Raw genomic sequence first — 23,602 nt, forward strand, 5'->3', positions numbered from 1 at the left:
CTCCTCCCCATGTACACTGAGAGGAGCGTGTTCAGTCTTTGGACCTCCTGTAGTTCACTGTGACCTCCTCTGATTTTCCAGTGTTCAGCGTCAGGTTGTTCCTGGAGCTCCACTGTGGGAGGTGCTGGACTTCTCCTCTGCAGCAGGTCTCATCATTATTGGAAATGAAACCAACTATGGTGGTGCATGTTGAATAATCTAAACATGGAGGCATACTGAGAAAGATATGACTCCCTACTGGTTCTAGAACCAAGTAGCTAATTCGTTGTGATCAATACACTGTCCTTCTAGTAATGTTCCTCTTTCCACTTGTTTCCATTGTATCACACCAACAATCATTATTATAGCAGACATTACACATCATTATATTTTCATATTTCTACATGTTTACCTTGATTATGTTCCACGTTATTTGCATCCATGTTAAAGTATGTTTTAACTCTATAGTGAAGCTTGTATTGTTAGCACCATGTATACGTGATTAATAATTAGAATAATACATTTTTAATCCACAGAGGCCACATTTGGCCCTTGAGACTGATGATTAAATTAGGTATTCAGTGGTGATATCTGCTAGGCCTTTGCCCGCTGAGCCCTCATCAGTTCAGTGTATACAGAGATACAGAGTGTACGCTCTAGTCTTCAGCAGCTGTCCAGACTGTTGTGTGTCTCAGCAGTTTTATGTCGACCATGCTCATTTTGTTGACATGAGAAATAGACTGGAATTTCCAGATCTCTGGTGAAAACCGAAAGAGTACTTTTCTTTTCTCTACTTTGCATGATTTTTTTTAATTTATGTTTTCCTAAAGAGACAAAAATAGATGTCTTAATTACAGTAAATGATGCAGTAGATTACTGTAAAACAAATAGATTTTTTTCCATTCTTTTGGCTTGTATTTCTTGTTCCTTGTCACTTTTAACATTTTACAGTCTAGAAAATGTTTCTCTTGGTCTTAGAAATCAGGCGTAGAAAAAATGCATTTTCATGGGCCTTTTTTCATGCTATCATTTCACTTGAGAAGACTATGCTTTTTTGCCTTTTCTTATCCTCATGCAAGTTGGATTTTTTCAACATACCTATTTGATATATTTCAATTGGATTCTCCAGGAAAAGGAGTGAAGAAGAAATAATTGTGAACAAATCTAAAGGCATGTATGGCACATTTCTGTTGCATTAGTGCAATTACAGCAACTGTAACTTTAAATTTACTCTAAGTTCCATTAGGACAAAACCCTCTTGCCACAGGCACAGTTTTATTTCCGTCCTGAACAGACCTCATCAATGAATCCCAAGCACACCTCAAAGTTCTACCTCCCTCTCTCCACCCTCAAACCCATCACCACAAGGCTCAGACACACTTCATATATCTATATTAAATTATGTAAATATGTAACTTGTAAATATGCAGTTAGTTGTGTGTGTGATATTGATATTTCTTTTTAATTTTGACTTATTTGTGTAAATATTATATGTAAGTGTCCTTGTCTTGTCTATTCTTTTGTAATTAATGCTGCCCCCCCCCAAAAAAAAAAAAAGAAACAAGTTGGTATGCTGAACATACATAGTAATTAAAGTCTAAAATGTAAAGTAAATACAAGTAGTACAAATAGGTAGAACAGTTGCTGTCCGGTTACACCTCTGCACTTCAAGATGAACCTGATTTTGTGCACATAGGAAGTATGTTGTCACGACACGTCGACCAATCACTGAGCACCTCTCAAACTTTGTCTGGAAACAACATGTGAGGCGCGCTCTGATTGGCTGAGCGCCGCGGCAGCTAAATAACATGTAGTCCATCGCCGCCACTGCTGCTCCTCTGTTGCTTCAAGAATCAGGTTAAAGTCTGCTGCTGCAAACAGGTCAGTGGCAACATTTACCGCCCTTAAATTCGCATGTGTGAGCGTAGCTTGGCATAGACAGAGACACGGCGTTATTTTTGCAGAAGTTGAAGCAGGATGTGAGCCACTGAAATGCTGTTTTTATCGTTTCCTTAAATGGAGCAGAACCGAGCCACGTTTTGTTTCTCCTCACCTCAAAACAACTTCATTAATGTTTATGTCGTGATGTTCACAGCAGCATTAGAGACCGTGTGAAATCTGTGTACTAAATGAAGGTAGGGTTATCTTTGAATTTTTTTAATGGCTGGTAATGTGACGGAGGAAGTGGTGCATCTGTGGAGCTCTCTCCTTAATAAAAATAGATATGGACACGTAGCTTGATAATGATGAGGTCAAATTTCTTTGTTTCCAAACTTTTTTTCTTTAATCTCTCTCCTTCTCGCTCTCTCCACTTTTCGTCGAGCTGTTTTCCACACAGACGCCTTTGTTAGTTAATGAATTAAAATTGTAAGGAGTGTAAAAGAGGAACAATGTAGCCATTATCTACTAGTGCAAGTCGTGGCATCCCGCCACATCATTTATAAGTGTGTGTGTGTGCGCGCGCGTGCGTCTGTGTGTGTCTGACCTGGTAACCCCAAATCATAACTCCTCCCTTTTTTTCCATGTCTAAACTCGTTCATCACTACATAGAATGCATTTCTTGTTCCCTTACTCATCCAGTATATCATCACGCGCCGTCTTTCTTATCTTCATGCAGAGTGACGTCACCACGATTCTACCTGACCCTGAACCTTATTGAGATTCTGATGCTGACGTCACAGAACTTTGAAACTTGTTTTTGTTTATAAAAATGTTTTGATAACATTATCTATATAATTAAAGAAAAAGAAAACAACTGCAACTTGCTGTGTTATGACGTTGTGCTATGTCTTCTCTGTTGCCAAGCAACCAGAAGTGATATTGGGACAATTGTCGATCTCAACCAAGAAATTAATCCATCGTGCAGTGTCCTTTGAAAACACAGTGTTTCATGCACTGATATAACATAACGTTGAGAAAATGCATTCACAGTGTTCACTCTGATGATTTTCAGATCATAAAATGTTAGGATTTGAAGGTCCAGTTGTTAGGATTTTATATTCCAATCAGCTAATTCATGTTTTCTTCTGATTAAATGGTGATAGCTATACTGGTTGTATACTGGAAGTGCATGTGATTGGGATAAACTTGAGCTGAGATATTGCCATTTTGCTGCAACAGGCAGCCTACATGTTGTACTTAAATAAATAATAGATAGAGGCAAGGTTTCGAGATTGTCAGGAGATTTGTCCACATATGCTATGATTGCAGTGAAACCTTTTTTTTTCAATGAGAGTGTGTGTAGCCTTGGTAGGGCAATATAAAAAGCTGGTTGTCTGTGTTTGCCCTATGATCGACAATCAGCTTGTCCTGTAGGGCTACACAATGTACAGCAAATTTGCTGTTACTGTGATATCAACATATTTGACCAATCAGATGGAGCCAAAATGCTCACTCACAAAACAGATGTGGGTGTTGACCACAAAATGTGCTTCTCTTGAGCTATTTCATGCAGGTGGCAATTGAAGCAGTATTCAGTCAGTCTCCATTTGTCATCTTGTCACTAGAACTCTTACTCATTGTTTCTTTTCTGAATGAACATGAAAGCTGAGTTGACCATGTTTATGTTAAACTGGTAGACAAACTGGTCTGTAAGTCTTCATGCAAATGTCAGGGAGACAGCAGTTACTCACATCCAATCCATCTATTTACTTACTAACAAAACAGACAAGAAAGCAAAGCAAATAGGAAAAGTACTGACAGTGTTTTGGTGGTTGGAACCTGAAAGTAAAAAAACATGTGCTTGACTGTCATGATTGAACATTTCTGTTGCTCCCACTTAGATTCCCTGACTTTTCCAGTTGACTTAATGGTTTTAGCACTGTAGTTCATGAATGACATTTTGCTGGTCATTGGCATACAGTACAGGAGTTGGTGCAGATCAGCAGTGTACTTGGTGGTACTGAAGGCGTTTTATTGCAAACTTCCTCTCACAGGAATCTGTGGAATGTGACCGGAGACAGCGTCTGTCGTTTTCCTCCTTTTCAGACCACATTTTCAAAACACTAGGTAATACTGTTTTGACCACACACTGCAATCACATGAGCCGTTGCAGTAGGGACATTTAACTTACCATGCTGATAGAATCAAGTGTTTTTGCCCTGGGGAGTATAGGAGCAGCTTTCATTGGGGCAAACAGAGAGAGTTTGTGGATCTGTGATTCTGGAGCAGATCGCTGCCCCTTCATCTCTGTACTCTCGCTTTGAGAAAACCAGCATCAGCTTTTCTGCCTGTTATGGGCGCCTGCAGGCAGGGCGGATTGAGCTAACTTCCGTTGACACAACAGTCAGACGGTATGTATGACATTCTGAAACAGGACTGTCAGCTTGGGGCATGTGATTTTAGATTTCAGAAGAAATTTTCCCGATCAGCTGATGTGAAATGATGGAAGTGTTTTTAAAAGATTGATGTGAGTGCAACCAATTAAGGAAATGTGTTTAACAAGCATGAAATGATCGCACTTCTGTGGGGGTATACAAGAGAGATGAATTATTAAGAATACTGTTAAGGGAAAATATTGGGGAAAAATTTCTCAGTCTTGGAAAAAAAAAGAGTTTAAAAAGACGCCATCCAAAGCTGTCATCATGACTCAGTCTGTCTCTCATATCACCAAATACTCAGGCCTGTACCTTTTCATTTAATATCCTGCCCCACTGGTCTAACACTGAAACTACTCCTCAGACTCATCCTGCTCCTGAAAATCAATGCTGCACTGCCAAATGTGTGACGGGTGCATTCTGGTGGAACTGCAAGGATTACTCTATAAACCAAAGTTGAATCACAGCATTGCGTTTAGCAAGTTTTTTTTTTGACGACAGCCTAATTTAGAAGTAGCGGTCTGATTGAAGCTGTGTTTAGCCAAGAATCTGGCATTTATGTATCACAGTATATTATATTTGATCAGATTTTTGAAAATATATTGTGATAAAGTTATTTTGAACAATATTTATAGTAAATATCAAAATATTTCTCTATATAATCACATGTTATGGATTTAGACATTCACTATGCCTATTTCTCTTACATCTATTGACAATGGCAAGCGTTTTTCTTAAATGGGGCTGAGGACAGGGAATATGTGTTCGCTCTGCTGACTGTACCATCATGTTCACATTCAGTGGCTCCTATTCTCTTTGTCACAGACATCACAGTCAGTAGTGGTTTCTCTCTTTATTTTTGTTTAGGAATCCAGGCAGTACCTTATTTGTCATCCTGGGGCCGTTCACATAAAGTCTGATGGCATCGGTTGAGTAGCGCTTCTTTCTCCAGTCCCAATGTCTTCTGGAGTAGCTCAGCCATAGTGTGTTGGGTTGGCCTCCGACTCGCTCAGCTTTAGCCTTTGGGCCTGGTGCAGTTGCACTCTCTCTTCGCTGGCTGATCGCCACATCTTGAGCAGAGAACAAGCAAAGGATCTGATTTCGGCAAAATGTGATATAGTGTAGCTCAGAAGGTAGAGGATGTATAAAAATAAACTGTTCTGGGGAGTAGCTCAGAGGCGTGCGTCCACACATGGCACTACTCAACCCGGAAGCCCCTCAAGAGTGGATTATTTTTTAATCGCAAGGTTGCAGGTTTGATCCCACATCTCCCCTTGTCAGTGTAAAGCTGGGTAAAGGAACTGTCTAATCACTGGAAAAGCACCAAGAGAAAACTCTGTTCCATTTTTAATTAAACTAGCAAACTAACTCTTAAAATACTACATTTCACATGGAAGATGACCTTGTGCAATAACTTCTTGTTCATTGTCTGTTTTTCTCTTATTTATTTTCATTCACTCCTCCACCGATATTCATGACCTTGTCATTCAACTTGTTTTATATAATCTGAAGCGTTATTTTTAAGTTGTGTGTTTTTTCTAATAGCTTTATCCTTGAAAAAGTTATGACGTACTTGTATTTTGCTGTCATCTCACACTGAGCACACAGATGTGCATTTTAGCCAAATTGTTAATTTATGACATACCAAAGACACAAGTTTTTCCTGTTACTTGCTTTGTTAAAAAAATCTAATGTGGAAAAAAAATCAGACACTATTCCGTTATACAACACTGAAATACTGACCCTGAGTCTTGTGCGATTCATTCACCGCTGAGGAAGGACACAATCTGCTGTCCACACAGAAGCATTGGAGTGCCCTTTGGCCTGCATTGTTAAGGTTCCATACCCTGATGTGTTATGTTGGTTGTTGGTATAGGAGTGTGCGGCCTTTGTTCCACTTCATAAATTCACCTCCCCCATTTTCGCCCTGCAGAGTGCTCCACTGCATGCCCATGTGACCGGCAGTGTGAGTTTTCAGTTGGTGGGTCAGGACCTGCAGTCTTGAGCGTGCCTGTCTTGTGCAAGGTCAGCTCGTGTGTCCTAAAACCAGGAGCTGAATGTGACTGGTGACCCACCAAACGGCCAAACGGCCTCAGCAATCATCCAGCAGTTGCGTAATGACAAAACAGCCTTCACCTTGTTTCTCGCCGACTTGTTGCTGAGCGTTAGCCTGTCAGACGTCTTCAGCACATATCCTCTGAGCAGGCTCAGCTTTACACAACTTAACATTATAGTGGCCTTTACCGATCCAGTCAAGAAGAACTGGTTAGTCAGTCGCCTCAGCTCTCCTGTTATATGATACATCCCTTTGTTCAAAAGCTTTTATGCACGGATATATTGACGGATCTGCCTGTTGAACTCATTCCCTCGAGACAGTCTTTACTATTTGTGAAGCTTCTGAGTTGGGAGTTTTGGGAGCAGATCCAACAACACGCATCAACAAGTCAATAACACATGATTCTCACATGTCAATATTTTGCTTCTCACAGTTTGTGGTAAACTGCTGTGCAGTGATTCCTATAGCTGACTGTGGGCTAGTTTGAACTAGTTTCTGTCTGTTATGGTATGTCTCAATACGTCGGAGTGACAGAGAAGTCAGACACCAAGCGTGTGAGAGCAGATTTTGTTTCAGGCTGTTAAAGCTTTCATCTTGAGTGAGCTAAAAAGATGGAGGAGAAATGGTAGGTGTAACATCAAGTGTCAAAAAGTTCCTTGTCAAAATGACGTGGTTTTATTTTTATATGGAGTCATCCATTGCAGTGTCGTACGTTTGTTTAAAAGCAAAATGTGCTTCTCTTTTTTAAGTCTTCCACTATTTTTCTTAAGACGCTAACAGAGATACGATGGTTTGCTGATGTAATTATTAAGCCTGCAGCTTTCTTCACAATCGCACTGACCTGATGTAATCGCTCTATTCTGTCTCTTATCTTTTTGTTCTTTGACCAGTTTAGTGATGCTTTCATGAAAATGAAACGGTTGTACAATAATCCACCATTTGTCCTAAAATCTTACAACATTCCAAATTAAGATTAAAATGGTCCATTTCCAGTCACATTTCCTTATTGTCCATTTTATTTACTTCTGAAAACAGCGGAAAAGTTACATTTATGTTAATACATGTACACTATTAACAAATAAATTGTCTCGTGACATAAGTTGATAATCTTGTTTAAAACTTATCTCTTGCCATGACGAATATGTGGTTTACCATGATAAGTTTAGACAAATGTACTTTTACAAGCTTGTGTCCATTAGTGAAACAGTGGCCTATTGATTTTATTCAACGGGAGACAAAAGGACTTTATTTACATTAACGGCCGAAACTGCTGACAAAACACAGTGACACAGTGTTCCTCCTGCTCGGCTCTGTCTGCTCGAAAGTGAGGAAATGTGTGAGATATCTGGGCATCTCATGAATTCATCATGAGACCTGCTCTTTTATGAATGTGAGAAGGAACAATATTTATTTCTTCCGATATAAAGTTGCTGATACATCTGAAGTAAAGAGTGTCACGCTGTGAGAGGATGAGTCCCCTCAGAGCGTGAAGCGTCTTTTAATGGTAGTGTTTTATCTATTTGTCTCCAGTGCATTTCAGTAAATTCAGATGCATATCTGTACTTTTTATTGAATTTTTTTTTTTGTTTTACACGTTGATTCCTCCTCAAAATTAAAAGATAAAAAAGTCAAATTGGGAAAAGCTCTCACCTTCCCTCCCAAAGTCCAGAGTCAGTAGTTTCCATGATAACTTTTGGCTGACTCGTCACATTTATCAGATGTGTCTTTTTCTTCTTCTCAGAACACTATACTACCCTGTGTCCTTTTCCTCATTTTCCCAAAACGACTATTCAGAATTTGGCCCCCCATAAATCTAATTTATCCAGTCTGCAAACTGGAGATGTGCACCCTGCAAGTCACCAGCATTTCACTGCATTGACTTCACATATCTGGACATGACAGTCTTTTGTTTTTGTGCAGGGAAAACTAGGCAAAATGAGAATAACTTAAATCTCACATGGGTTGGAGAGGAGCTGGTTTCTGTGTTGGCTGACAGTGCACTCATGATTTCAGTTTTTGTTATAATTGTTACTTTATAATCTTATTTTCTAACCGGATCAACAGTGACCCTAACAAGACAAGGGACATAATTTCAAATTATAAAAACTGAATTAGACTTTGTGTATTTTGCATCACATATTAATGCATCATTCATAAGATTGAAATAGTGATCTTAAATAGTCTAGACTTTTGACGGCTGTGCAGACCGGCAGCTTGGTGTCTCTTCACTGTAAATGCACCACTGCACCAGGAGGAACTACAGTGTTTGAGAAGAAACCCAGTGCGTTTTTATTTGTAACTTCCTGAGTGTGTGCTGCGCGACTCTTGTACTGTAACGCTGCAGTTGTAGTCTGCTGTGGAGCTGCCACCAGCTGCGAGCTCATCTTCGTGATCTGCTATGTGTCAAACGAACCTGCTGCCCTCTCCACCTCTTTTTCCAGTGTCTTGTGTTTGTGTGTCGGGGTGTGGGGTGACTGGCGAGCTGGCTCTGCCATTGGCTCGTCATCCTCGCAGGCCAAGTATGGAGAGTGGAGGTGGGTGAGGGAGGGGGTAGAGTGGGGTACCTTTTGCCTCAAACAACTCTTAGCCAAGCATGACACCAATGGCATGTGCCTGCTACTGACCGTCTGACAGAAAGTACACACTTACAAATAAGAATTCACGCTATTCAAAAACTCTTTTTGATTTTTTTGTCAAAGTTATCCAACAAAATCGAGATCTGCAGACATGTTTAATGAACTATTTAGGCAGTTGACAACAAATTTTATATGAAATGTTCATCAGAAATCAATTCAGACAGAATGAGCTGCTGTGTCATGGAACAACTGATTCATGACTCTTTCATACGTGCGCTGTTTGGTCTGCTTCAAGCACACCAGATTTCACTTTCTTGCATGCTTTGTTTCATTTTTTGAAATGACAAGCAAAAATGTGATGCAAAGTTCTCGGTTCTCTCGCAAGTGAACCCTGGTGCAGTTCATTTCCAGAAGGAAATGCTGGGGTAGCAAATACAGGAGGTGGACCAAAGAGAGTGCTCAAGAGCCTGAGGAAGCCGAGGAAATCCCATGGAAAGGAGAGGGAAATGTCTCATGAGCAGATGTGGAGTAATAAAGAGATGATGTGGAGGTGAAGTGTGCCGATCCGAATGGGTTTCCTTTTTTCGGTCCTGGCCAATCACTGAGCCTGACTGTCTTCCACCTTGAGCTTTTTTTTTTTTTTAATTCCTGTTCACTGTTTGTGTGGGTGAGTGACCCAAACGAGCAGCTGATCCAAGTACTCTACATGACCTTGTCGTAACTGTTTGGCCCTTTTTCAAAAGTGCAATGAGAAAGTGAACCGAGACAAAGGTGTGACAGTTTTTGTCTTTCCCAGCTCAATCCAACCAAGTCCAGGAACTATTCTGCTGTGACAACAACCTGTTGAGTGGAAAGGTTGGTTTCTAAATCAGTGTGATATAATAGTGTTTCTGTAGCCTTGAAATGTCATCATTCTGTACCTGGCTGGACCTGGGCTGCCAGATTCCCTTCGGGGTATGCCAGAGGTCATAGAGGGTAACAGGAGGTTGCCTGCTGAGATTTTGTCAAGTTGAGGGTTGCACATTGGACATTTTGACTCCAGAGGTGGGAACCCGTGGATTGCTTTTATGTTGAAGGCTTGAGAGTTTGTAAATTGAAGTCTGTGACTATTTCCAGCTCTGTTCGGCTTCACTGTAATGTTTTATTAAGTCAAGAAAGAGGGAGGGTCCACTGCCTTGCTTAGAGGCCATTTCCAGGAAAAGAAAGTTGAGAACCAAGAACCAAGACTTGGAAATATGGCCATGTGGCATTAGCTATGAAACCAAAATTAAATATCATCCCATTTCTCCCTCGGCACCAGTGTCCCTGATGATCCACAAAGATCTGTTTGTTGTCAACAGTCACAGCTGATGACACGTTGTTCACTTGAGGAACTGCAAATAATAATTTATTCAGCGTAGATTGGAAGGAATCTGCACACATGCATGACTGTTTGTCAAGTGAGTCCGTGTTTGTGCTCACATATTCTCTTTCATGTTAGTTCAAATAACAAGGTTCTGGTGTAATGTCAATAAAACTGTTACGTAAGAAACAACAGGCTTTGTTGTAATTGTTGGTTGATCCTTTGTTTTGCCCTTCTGTATGCTCGGCAACACAAAAACGACACATCAGGTCCAGATAAGAGCTTGATAAGCATTGATTGTTCCCTCCTGAGTAAACATGACTTGAAATGTTTGAATCACTTCGATCAGTGATCTCTAACCTTGGTCCTGGGACCAGCTGCTGCAGCGTCAGAAATGTCTCCGCTGTGGGACTAACAGAACAATAACTAATCGAATCTGATCTTTGAAACTTTTAAGTTCGTTTTGAAAATCTATAGTGTCTGTAAAAACCACCAATTGTTTATGTCGTGAAGGCTCCTTTTTTATGCTGCTATTGGTCAGCGTGATTGTCTACTGTTTGACTTCACTGTGTTAAGGTTATCTAAGGTCTGCTGCCTCTGTTTGTTGTAAACGTGGGGGAAGGGGCCACCGCCACATTTGAAGTACAATGTTTTTCACACTGTAAAACTATTTTGTATTTATTTATTAGGGTTTTTTTTTTTTGCGTTTTTGGCTGTTAATCCTACTTACTTCAAGAAGTGACTAATGCATGAACTGGGCACTGAGACAATATGTTGTTGTGCCCCTTGACAGAAAGTTGTGGCATGAACTGATGGAAACTGTCCTGTTAGAGCTCAGAAAGCTCAAACAGGTTGAAACTAGCCTATGATGAGTCTGATAACAGCCGAGCAGAAGAAAATGTGGTGACTCAGAAGGTGGTGGAATTGTTTAAAAGTGGCACAGAGATTGAGGAGATCAATGATGTGGAATGAAGTCGGGCACTTTTGAAACAGGCAGTTTTGCAGAAAAAGAAATAAGATCCCCAACTTTTGAAATGTGCTGTGTTATGCAAAGAGTGTAACCTATGCTCTTAGAGTAATGTGTAACAGAAAAGTGTTGAGAATTGTATTTTACAGATCAAAAGGTCTGTCTTGTGAGTTTGACAACCTGTTGCTTGAACTGTGCTCCAGTGAGTGGCCGGTCATGTCTCATGCGTCTGTGTTTCTGTTTGAACGGGGCGTGTTTCTGCTATTCATAGTTGTGAGAACCTCAGAGGTCTATTAGAGGTCAGTGTGAGTCCTTCTAATAGCAACTGCGGCTGCAGCAGGCCTTTCAGATAACCACACTGCTGCAGATCGGACATAGCCTCGACCTTTCTTTGTGAACGCACGCTGTGAGTATTGAGAATGGTTTAGTTCCATTCTGATTGTAGTTGTCGCTGAACTTCCAGAACTGTTTTTTAGCTGCATTTAGGACTGTCACGTAGCCGAGGTTTCGCTGGAGAGATCACTGCTCTGCTCTGCTCTATTTGTGTTTGTAGTGATTCCTAGTAGACTCAGAGGGGCTCTGTGAGATTCGGTGTCAAATTGATGGGTAACGTGCTTGGGGGTTTTTCTCGGGTGCTTTTTTTTTCTTTCTCTCTCTCTGTCTCTTTTTCTTACTGGAGGTTACGCCGAGCTGAATGGCTTTATTGAATTCTGCCTGTGATGAATTGCCTTGATGGTATAGTTTGGCGTGCAACATCCCCGAAGCACAGGTTACTGTCTGTAGGTCGTAAGTCAGTGACATGTAAGTAGCTTGTGTGTCAGATTTTCTTGGGATCTTTGCCCCACTTGGCCTGAGTCCCATTCGTCATGAGCCCCGGGGTAATAATAGAAGTAGGTGAGAAGTCAATTGTTACCCCGGTTTTGCTTCCCACTTGTCCATTTACCTGCAGAGCTGTTACCTTCTAGCTTAGAGGTCAAATGATTTGACCTGAATGTCCAGTCTGATAAGTAACATGAGTCAAACGGATTGAAGCACATTAGATGTTGCAGGACAAACCTATTAATAAAAGTACTCCACTACTGAGATGAAGTCATTAGAAATAATTGCCAGAAGACGACATTCTTCAGTGAGTTTAAATCAGTCTCTTCTGGCTGCAGGCTCATCTAATTTGCATCTAACATGTAATTAAGAGTCTGTGGCGCTTGCTCTAATTCTGCTGTATTAAAATTTCAGCAGAACAGAGTCACCATATGTTCAGACATTGTGAAAAGTGAGGCTTCAGCCCAGTGAGCTCATTTCTAAAACATCCAGAAGAGAGAGCGGGCGCGCCGTTTTGCACACAAGCGGCTCCCTGTTCAGCGCTCTGCGGCTGCGCTCGTGTCCTCATATCTCCACGGAGGCTCGCCACCAGAAAATGTGTGCGGAGTCATATTTCCTTCCTGAATCGTTGTTTCAGGCAAACAGCTGTTGAATGGGGCCGCACATCTTCCGTTTGTACACAGCACATGGAGTGCAGCGCAGAACAGACATGAAGACAGACAAAGGCATAAATTCTGTCCCAGTGAACTTCTTAGGAAAATGTTTTGGGACTTGTTTGTATGCAACATGAAGATGGTTCATTGAAATCTCTGTAATTTAGGAGTCTGTCAGACTAAATTGTCTTGAAATCAGTGAGGATGTTGTTGAAGAGAGAATACCTGCCTGAGATGCATAATTATTTATATCCTCTAATATGTTTTTAAGCATAAGGTGATCATGATCGGAATGGTTAAGGACAAAGGATAAAGCGGCGCAGGCTGTATGAGCCATATCGAACTAGACTTGAGAAACACAACACAGTGCTGTCAGTGCTTAGGTCCTCAAAGCTTTGTTTCAGTTTCATATTTACTGCATCTGTCTCAGTATAACGTCAGTTTTCCAGAAATCACAGATCAAGATGAACTATCCATCAGGTCTGTAAAATAAACCAAACTATAACATTTAATCAAATGAAAAAGAAAGTAAAATAGATGTTAAATGAGCACATCTCATAGAGCAGAAGGTTTGCTGAAGTAGTAAAGCATGAACACATATTGTTCACATTCATGTTGTTTCAGTGTGTGTCCCTCAAGTTGCAATGCAAGTGTCAGTTTAAAGAGGGAAGCTGAAAACATCAGTTTCACATGACCTAATTATAAATGTGAGCGTTGCTGAACTCAGCTATAGAGGCTGTCTGTTTTTCACAAATAAATCTATAACCTTTCCTGGAACTGAAACTCGCATGCAGAAGTAAAGAAATGAGACCAAAAAAACTGGGTTTCCTCATCATACGTTTCCGTCGCTGTGTTCTTGACAGGGTGACTGCAGAACAGCCATGCAGGCTCAGGAAGTCCTGAGACAGCTGCGGATGCCCGAGCTGGATGATGTTCGGCAGTACGTGCGAGGCTTCCCCACCAACGCACTCATGGGAATGGGGGCCTTCGCTGCCATCACCACCTACTGGTTTGCCACAAGGCCAAAAGCGCTCAAACCACCCTGTGATCTCACACAGCAGTCAATCGAAATGCCGGTAAGTAAAGTCTCTTTTTCATTTCCAATCAAATTTGATTGGAATAATTTTTTTAGAAGTACAGGAGATTCACTGTTGCCTCCAATTCTATTTGTCTCTAAATAAATGTGTGAATTACATTTATTTATTTTTTATTTTTTATTTTTTTTTCTTTGCAGGGTGGCGAACGTGCACGAAGGTCGGTACTGAATGACAGCAGCGAACTCATGACGCATTACTACAGCGATGCGCTCACGATGTACGAGGTGTTCCAGCGAGGGCTCAGAGTATCGAGTGAGTTCATGTCTGGTACCAGTCGAAGACAAAGCTCAGTAGCCGTGTCTCAACCCAGACGCTTCCTCTTCTGGGTTGCATTTTGACAAGGATGCCTTCGCTCGCTGTGCAACAGTGCCGTTTCAAATTGACAGCTCTTTCATGTGCAGCCCACAAACCTGTCCTCCGTTTCCAAGACAACGAAGGATTAAACGCATGCATCTTTTGCGACCATAACATTCACACTGTTGTAAATGTCTGAAGATTTTTCAGGTTTATATCTTAAGCTTCTTAAGCTAAAATGCTCTTGCCTTGGCACCATTTTCATCCCCAAAACTGAGAAGACCAGGTCCTTTGGGTGAAGGAGTCCCACACAGCTGCTGCAGACACTGAAGGTTGCAAAAAAAATGACACTAGTTTCCTTTTGCAGATAATGGACCCTGCCTCGGATCAAGAAAACCCAACCAGCCCTACGAGTGGGAGACGTATGGAGAGGTGATACATGGACTGCAGCCATTAAAATTAATCCACTTAAGCCTGACTTCATTTTACATTCTCTAAAACCGTGTTCTGTGCAGGTGGCGAGCCGAGCGGAGAACATCGGCTCCGCCCTCCTTCACAGAGGTCACTCTCACACAGGAGACAAATACATCGGGATCTTTTCCCAGAACAGACCAGAGGTAAAACAAACATTACACTCCAGCTGTTTTATCAGTAACAGATGTAATTTTTATCAGGTGCCATCACCATCAAATGTATTGTGCTGTGTTGTGACTACACAGTACAAGAGTAGCCTGAGTAATTCTTAATTGATCTGTGGAAAGCAGGAATTGTTTTGACTTGTAACTTATCAATCGTTTTGTAGATTTGCAAATAAGCTAAACAAAATCTACTCTTTAAACTAGGATTCTCAACTGAAACGATTTGCATTTCAGTAGATAAGGTCAATTTAATATGATAGAGGTGTTAAGTGGCGCTTTTTAATCAGATTAGTAACAGTTCATGTAAACGTTGCCACTGGCTGCATTCAGACAGCTGGAACATGAGCTTCAAGTCTAAACTGCAAACGGAAAGTAAACATGCAGCTTCCTAAATGTCAGGAAATACCAGCCGACTGTGACTCAGAAAACCAAGTTAGCTATAATACTCTTAATCTGTGCAGACACCACATCTTACAGTCTGATGAAGATGATGCCAGAAGTTGCTACTTTTGCAGATCATCAATCTAGTCTCATCCATGATTTCCCGTCTTCTGTGGTTAAAATTAGTAACACTGTCCAGTGAAAAGTAAACACTGCAGATGCAGGTGGAGCTGCGAGTCATTCGCTCTTCATGTCTGTGGCTCTGCGCCGCGTCGTTCCAGTTATTGAAAGAACATTTAGTTAACGTCACCATATGGCAGCTCGGGGCTCGTCCCCGTGGCCGTTATAACCTCTTTGCCGGGTGCATCATGTACACCTGGTGTTTTCAGGTCAACCCAGTCGGATTTTCCAACCTGGTGTTGTGTGGCAGGAGAAGCATGAAAACGAAACTAAAATGTGAACAACCTGCTGGGATCAGCCTGAAGACTGAGTGTCAGCGTGATTAGCAGTGAACTAACAGATAAAAAGGCTGCTGTGGGATTACATGTAGCTCCTGAACTAAGAAAAAAAATAAGTGATTCTTGTATGTTTTGATGACAGTTTCAAAGTTGTAACCATATTTTGATGATCATCATGGTAATATCATGAATCACAATTATTTTGGTCGGGATAATAGTGACATAAGGTTTTAATATCGGCCCATGCCAAGGTGTGACAACGGAACAGGAATGTGAAAATCATGATGCTCTGTATTGTCAGACTGTAAAAATTGGCGTGTATCTCTGCAGTGGACCATTTCAGAGCTGGCTTGTTATACGTACTCCCTGGTGGCCGTCCCGCTGTACGACACACTCGGCACAGAGGCCATCAGCTACATTATCGATAAAGGTAAATAAAGAGGGTGAGGGGTGATGACACTGACCAGACACAGCAAATGCAGATGAAAGATAAGAATATTGACACTGGCTCTGTTTCTCAGCCTCCATCTCAACGGTGATCTGTGACGTGCCTGAAAAGGTTCGCATGATCCTGGACTGCGTCAGCGGCCAAGGGCGATCTGTGAAGACCATCGTTGTCATGGAGGCAATCGACGACGACCTGGTGACCCGGGGCAAAGAGAGCGGCATCGAAATCCTGAAATTGAAGGAATTTGAGGTGAGAAAAAAAACTTCACAGAAAGATGAGTGATTGACGTTTGGGGACCAGAAAGCCTTTTTATTTTCCTCATGATCCAGTTTCCAAATGATGAAGATAGGAGTTGGCATTTTCGATGGCTTATTGCACTGAATACATATTTCACTCCTCCATATCTGAAGTCTGCGTGAAGAGTTGTGGACATTTTTATTTATTACATCTGTTACAAAACAACAGATAAAACAAGTTTTAAAATTGGTTCTTTTTGAAGTCAAAATATAATTTTAATGAAAGCTTATTAAAAAGTGGGTCTCATATGCTTTATGCTGTGAGGTCAGGTGTGATTATTCAAACTCATTATGAGGCTTGTTTTTTTTTTTTTTTTTTTTTCCCCAGGCATTGGGTAAAGCCAACCTTCACAAACCATTGGTGAGTAGAAGCATCCGGCAGGCTGAGACGTGTCAATAAGTTACTAAAATGAGATTTACTATTTTAAAGTGGACATTTCGCTCAATCAATCAGAGGTCCTTTTGTACTTTTTAATATGAAAAGTGAGTTCATGCTCTGCTGCGGTTTGATTACAGCCTCCAAAACCAGAGGACCTCGCAATCATCTGCTTCACCTCTGGGACCACAGGTAACCATAAAACTAGAGAGATCATTTGTTTTTTTGACTTGATTTATCACACTGACAGCTGTTTTGCTCTTTAGGAAACCCAAAAGGTGCCATGCTTACTCATGGAAATGTGATCTCCAACACTGCAGCATTCATTCGAGTAACACAGGTAAACAAAACAATTAAAAAAGGAATAAAAACAAAAAACTTATCATTATTAGTCATATTGTTTACAATCTTTCTGATTCAGTGTTTCATATGAATGGAAAAGCTAATAGGAAACCTTATTCAGCTGAAAATGTGTTTATCTTTCATTTCATTTGACTTCATGTAAGCAGTCTTTGACAGAAATTGCAAACACTTAAGGATTGGACAAATACTCCTCCCCTGTGTGCTACTTGTTACAGATGAAAGTCTGAATTGATGATTCAAACATTTTTGGAAAAGAAGAAATTATATATATTTTTAGGTGTCAAAAGTCATTGCATATTGTTAGATTGTGGCAACACATAGCTATCTGTAATGAAACATTAGCACTTGTATCCCTGAGGTTTCAGTTGTGAATGGAAGGTGAGTTCAGCGTTCAGCTGTTTGATGGGACTTGGTCTGAAGTGTGAAATCCCCGTCTCTGACTGTGGTTGACTCTCTCTGATCCTCCCTGTATTCTCCTGCCCTCCTCACTCCTCCTACTCACTCCTCCTCCTCCTCCTCCTCACTCCTCCTCCTCCTGCCGCCGCCCAGGGCTCACTGAAGCCCTCCACTAAAGATGTGCTCATCTCCTTCCTCCCTTTGGCCCATATGTTTGAGAGGGTGGTGGAGGTACCGTATGCCGTGCTTGACCTGCATACGTGCATGTGTTTTGTTTTGTGTGTCCTCTGCAGGTGCACTGCATGCTGAACCTCCATGACATTCATGTATCCTATCTCCCCTTAGCTCACATGTTTGAGAGGGTTGTTCAGGTATGTTGTGGCCTTGATTACCTTCACATGTATTCATGCAATTGATTAAGCTTGAAAATCAATGTCTGTCATGTGATTTTAGATAATTTCTCAGCCGTCCTATAGCAGATTGTTGATAAATGACAAACCTCCAGATGAGAAATGTGTGTATATTGATGCTAGCAGTGATTTAGAATGTGCTTAAAAAAACAACTTGCATTTGCATGATGGGATGCTCGCGGTATATTTTTGCAGCTTCAGGACCAAGTTTGATTTGAAACTCTCCAGTAAACATGACAGTGTGTAAATATCAACAGAAACTTTTGCATCGTAACAAGTTAATGCATGATTACATTCTTACTCTTGCCTGTATGATTAAAAAAACTTCACTGGCCAGAACATTAGGCACACGGTTGACCTGCTTGTTATTTAGTGTGCAGTGAGACATGAAAACATGGTCAGGATGACCTGCTGCAGGTCCAGCCGAGTACCAGGTGTGCTTAATGTTGTGGCTCCTGATTATAAATATATTTTATTAATTAAAGTGGTAGTTTTGCTGTGATAAATGTCTCTTGTGAATTTTATCTTGGTTTTGTTACACATTTAAACCAACTATTTCTAATTAAAAAATACCCAACGTTTATCTTGCTTGAAGGGCAGTATGAAATAACGCTTGATTGCGTTATCGCCTTGAAAACTGACGATTTATCTGCAGGACTGGCATCCACTCATGGAGAACCTGAGGAGGGTCACAGTGCTTGTGTACTGCGCTGGTTCGCTTTAGAGCTGGATTTAATGTCACATATTATTACAGGGCTGGCAGGGGTTTATATCTACCATTACTCTGATGTCAGATCATTGTATCGGTCATTCCAGGTCTTAATAGTTCAACTCCACTTCATAGAACTTATAGATAAATGAAAATTTGAAGGTTATTATTAAATGATGATGCAAAGTTATGAACTGTGGACGCTTTGTGTTTTTAGTGCAACAACAGTGCCTCACACTGGCCAAAATTGCAAAATGTTCTATAAAATTGCTAAAGGTTTTCCTGTATTCATCAAACTTGAATAGTTGACTTTTGTTTTGTTGTCAGTTGAAGTAGTTTAGTTGTATCTGATCTCGACCTCTAAATGAAGGCATCTGACTGGGAGCTTGTTTTTTTTTTTTTTTTGTATTTTGTTAGAAATCTAATGTTAATAGATAAGCGCTTCAGTTTGACCACACCCCACTGTGTAGATTATACTGGAATTAGTTCTTTAGATCCATTATGGATGAAACGCCAGTGGTCTGAATCTGTTCACACTGTCACTAGTATGCTGCTGTTCAATTTCACGTAGACTGGTTTGAAATCATTCTGTATTTTAATATGGGACTCGTGCTCTGTCACGGTTGAAAATGAACAGATTAGATTCAGATGTAACTGTGAGCTCATTGATATCCTCCTTTTCTGATTGTGCTATATATCACATCTACATGCAGTTCCTGCTGCAGCATTTGCAAGCTTCCAGACCAAAGACAGAAATTCAAATAAATATTGCTTATTAAAAAACAAAACAACAATGTTGGCGCAGTGGGAGAAAAAAAAATCTCACTGAAGGCTGTTTTCAGTTTTCATCAGGTGTTGGAATAAGCAGCCTCTTCTCTCTTCAGGGCGTTATCCTCATCCATGGGGCTCGAATCGGTTATTTCCAAGGGGACATTCGACTCCTGATGGATGATCTGAAAACTCTGCAGCCAACAGTGTTTCCTGTCGTCCCACGCCTGCTCAACCGCATGTTTGATAAGGTCAGAGAGCAGATTTCTATGCCTTCATCATATCACAACCTGGATGAATAGAGGATTCTGCTTCGTTTCAGGTTTCTTGAGTGTCTGACTGACAGCCATGGTTCATGCCTGGTTTTTTTCCATTCCTCTCCAGGTATTTGGTCAAGCCAACACCCCACTGAAGAGGTGGCTGCTTGATTTTGCTTTCAGGAGGAAAGAGTCAGAGCTGAAAAGTGGAGTGGTCAGAAAGGACAGCATGTGGGACAAACTCATCTTCAAAAAAGTCCAGGTAAACCTGACACTGAGACCACCTGCAAAACACTAGTGGTCTTAATGGAGATCTGCCATGGGGAGGAGCAGTGTGCCATAACAAGGAGCCTGATGAATTTCCTGTTGGTTTTTTGATGCACGAAGAAAACCATTGTTTTTTTGTTTGTTTTCTTTCTGCAGGCGAGTCTGGGAGGCCGCGTGCGTCTCATGATCACAGGAGCAGCTCCAGTGTCTCCAACCATCCTCACGTTCCTACGAGCCGCTCTCGGCTGCCAGGTGAACCATTTCGCTAATCGTTTTGCCTCGACTCTCGCTCGTGAACATCCCTTCTCATATCCATGCTTTGCGCAGTTTTATGAAGGCTACGGTCAGACTGAATGCACAGCTGGTTGCTCCATGTCGATGCCCGGGGATTGGTCTGCAGGTAAATGTTAAACTATCATTCAAAGATTTCTGCCAAAGCGGATGTGTGTGGATGGACCTGACGTTTTTAGTTCACTCACTGCAAACGTTGCGTCCTCAGGTCACGTCGGGCCTCCTCTGCCCTGCAACTATATTAAACTGGTGGATGTAGCAGAAATGAATTACTTGGCAGCCAATGGAGAGGGAGAGGTGAGCAGTCTCTTTCATTACAGCTTAATCAGGAAGAGATCGTTGTGTTTTTATTGTAGTCTGATCAAATATTGTGCAGCAGGTGTCTGAATAATGAAGCTCTTCATGGAGATTAGTATAAACCAAGGTGGTGTATTTGTATTATTTCTTTGTCTGAATCAACACAGCTGCTGCGTGCCACTCAGAACTAAATCGAAATGATAAACTGACTTCACTGACAGTGTTGAAGTCAACATCCAGACACCATTTGGCTACATCTTAATTACAATTGTACATATTGCAAAGCATCATAAAACTGACTAAAATAACACACAGATTTTTTTTTTTTACAAATCTGTTTAGACTATATAAAGATCACCAGTATTGAGCACTACAATACAATTTCCATAAAAATAACACTGTGACTGACTAGACTTACTTTGTGCATGTTTGAAAAAGTCACATGTTTCCTATGTAAACTGCTGATGTTCAACCAGATTTTGTCATTTTCTCTTCATGAATTTAAGATAAATGTGTGCTCACTGGGAGAAAGTAGCCAAACACGATGATGTTTAACTTACTATAATAAATACAACAACAACAAAAAAACACACTTCCATAGTTAGCACAATTAGTTTTTACATCGTTCTAGCTTTTGATCGGGTTTATTGTTAGCTTCGCATCATTTAAACAGATGCACGTATTGTTCAATATTGCCACTTGGCGATGAAGAGTTAAAAAATTCTGTAATACTATGTTTCCTTAACAGAAAAAAAATATGCAGGTTTAGAACTTGACACTTAATTTTCTTTAAAAAAAATTTAAAGAGACTGATTTGAGTTCTTCATCATTCCAGCAGAGTAATCAAATGTCTGTATGACACTGTGAATCATGGGAAATTCATCAAAGTGCGAATGAGGACCGATAACTTGTGATGACCCAACATGTAGCTGGACATTTGCTTCAAAGTTGGAACTACTTTTTCTTGGTGCCTCTGCTGCTGCAGGTGTGCGTCAAAGGACCAAACGTTTTCCTTGGATACCTTGAAGATCCTGAGAAGACGGCCGAGGCGATCGACGCGGACGGCTGGCTGCACACGGGAGACGTTGGCAAATGGCTCCCTGTAAGCGAAGCAGGCCGATTGGCAGCGCCGACCCATGACGGCAACATAACACAACCTCCATTTGTCCTTGGTTGCAGAACGGCTCCCTGAAGATCATTGACAGGAAAAAGCACATTTTCAAGCTGGCGCAGGGAGAGTACATCGCCCCGGAGAAAATAGAAACGGTTTATAACCGCAGCGATCCAGTGGCCCAGATATTTGTCCATGGTGACAGCTTACAGGTCAGTCCTCCTTCAACACGTGTCAAAGCAGCTAAATGAGGTAATTATTGAGAAGTTTTTTTGGTATAAACATTTAAAGATCTAAAACTATCATCTGTACTTTGTTTTGAAGGCCTGCCTCGTGGGCATCGTGGTGCCTGATCCAGACTTTTTGCCTATTTGGGCCAAGAAAAAGGGGCTTGAAGGCTCGTATTCCGAACTGTGTAGTAATCAGGTAGGACTGATCGCCATCGGCAGCGGCTCAACTCTTCTCTCCAACCCACTGAACGTCTCTCTGGCTCTATTCTCAGGATGTGAAGAAAGCAATCCTGGAGGACATCCTGAATTTGGGCAAAGAGGCGGGACTCAAGTCTTTTGAGCAGGTGACCACTTTGTCTCTTCACACATTTTTCTCTTCAAGAGCTCAGAAATTGTAAACTTCGGTTGTATAATTTAGATAACAGACGCATAAAACTTCACCAAAAAACACACGAGTAGTCAGTTTGAACTTTGTGTCCTTATTTCTTTGGCCTTTTCCTACGTGACCTTCATCCGTTGCCCACTTGGTTATTCCCCCTGCAGGTGAGGGACATCGCGTTACACCAGGAGATGTTTTCTGTCCAGAACGGTCTGCTGACTCCCACCCTGAAGGCCAAGCGGGCCGAGCTTCAGAGCCGCTTCAGAGACCAGATCAACGCACTTTATGCCAAAATTAAGATCTGAGCCGGGCTCCAGCTGGACTTCGGGAAGGTGACACTCTTCTACAGCCTGCATCCAGAAGCGCGTGGAACTGAAGGGGGTTTGAAGTCACATTTATTTTCATCTGTGTCTATTTTAAATCATTCATTGTTGAATGAATTTCTTGTTGAAGTCCGTATTGTCCCCACCTCGGCTGTAGAGCAACACTCCCCCCGTGAACACTGGCCCATTCGAGAGGAATATGGTGGATCATGTAACTGTGTTGCTGGTTTCATTTTTCCAAGAGATTGTTTAAAGGAATAAAAGTGGGAATGTGACTTTGAAATGCCTTCACTGTCATTAAACCTTGAAACTCCAGCAAACCTTTCAAAGATTTTTTTTTTTTTTTTTTTGGGATTCTCAACAGCACCAGATTAAAACCTATTTTACTGCTTTTACTACAGAGAGAAATATTGACTATTTATATACCAGGCTATTTAATGTTTTGGTCATGTATTTAAGTTGATATTTAATGTAATCATGAAACCTGTAAATACTGCTGGAAAACTATATTTGTAATTCCCTGCATTCCCCGATTTAGTGTCACTACGGCATTTCAGGAATGATATTGCCTCATAGATTTTGTCGCTAGTTTTTTTTTTCCTTCTTTTTTTTCTTGGTTTTGTTTTTTTGGCCACTGCATGTAAAATACTGATTGTTTCTGTCCCGTACCTGCAGCGCCTTCAGATGCCATCACTGCACACGTGGAGATGTGTCTCTGTCTTGTGTATTCAGCAAGAACATGCCAACGCTGATATTGCAATCAATGTGAAGTTAACGGTTTCTAAATCGCTTCTTCATCCTTGTCATAACTTCAGATGAACTTTTGGCTGGACATCATATCACCTTCATTTCGGCTTTTTAATTAAAAAACTGAGTTGAGCAGTTTTTGGCTGGAGAAGTATCGTCACTGCTTATCTAACCGTGTTGAAAACTTCACAAAACAAGGCACATTGGTTTCGTTTGCTGATTTAATCACAGGACAGGATGGAAGTGCATTTTGTGTTGAAGCAATGTTATATTAAAGCATCTGTGTTTTGTCAATTGTCATAAAAAAAAAAACTTACAAAACAGATGTTCAGTTTTAATTTTTTTAGATGTTAAAGTG

The 23,602-nt window shown here is 41.1% G+C and overlaps 1 protein-coding gene across 2 annotated transcripts; it reads left to right on the top strand.

The window, feature by feature from the left end:
* Positions 1 to 1,783: 1,783 nt before the first annotated feature.
* On the top strand, positions 1,784 to 23,540 carry LOC115390021 (long-chain-fatty-acid--CoA ligase 1-like). Of its 2 annotated transcripts, none has more exons than XM_030093673.1 (21): positions 1,784 to 1,860; positions 13,572 to 13,784; positions 13,943 to 14,057; positions 14,467 to 14,531; positions 14,615 to 14,716; positions 15,907 to 16,006; positions 16,098 to 16,273; positions 16,649 to 16,681; positions 16,837 to 16,888; positions 16,963 to 17,036; positions 17,749 to 17,826; positions 19,459 to 19,593; positions 19,727 to 19,861; positions 20,023 to 20,118; positions 20,194 to 20,266; positions 20,366 to 20,454; positions 21,440 to 21,556; positions 21,634 to 21,777; positions 21,890 to 21,991; positions 22,068 to 22,139; positions 22,339 to 23,540. In XM_030093673.1, exons 2-21 carry the CDS (start codon positions 13,590 to 13,592, stop codon positions 22,477 to 22,479), a joined length of 2,094 nt encoding a protein of 697 aa, XP_029949533.1. In that variant the 5' UTR covers positions 1,784 to 1,860; positions 13,572 to 13,589; the 3' UTR covers positions 22,480 to 23,540. The 2 variants fall into 2 exon arrangements, with proteins under 2 accessions (XP_029949533.1, XP_029949534.1); XM_030093674.1 differs by lacking the exon at positions 1,784 to 1,860 and adding an exon at positions 11,514 to 11,642.
* Positions 23,541 to 23,602: the final 62 nt, after the last annotated feature.

Source organism: Salarias fasciatus, chromosome 6 (genome assembly GCF_902148845.1).
Source record: "Salarias fasciatus chromosome 6, fSalaFa1.1, whole genome shotgun sequence".
NCBI classification, from domain to species: domain Eukaryota; kingdom Metazoa; phylum Chordata; class Actinopteri; order Blenniiformes; family Blenniidae; genus Salarias; species Salarias fasciatus.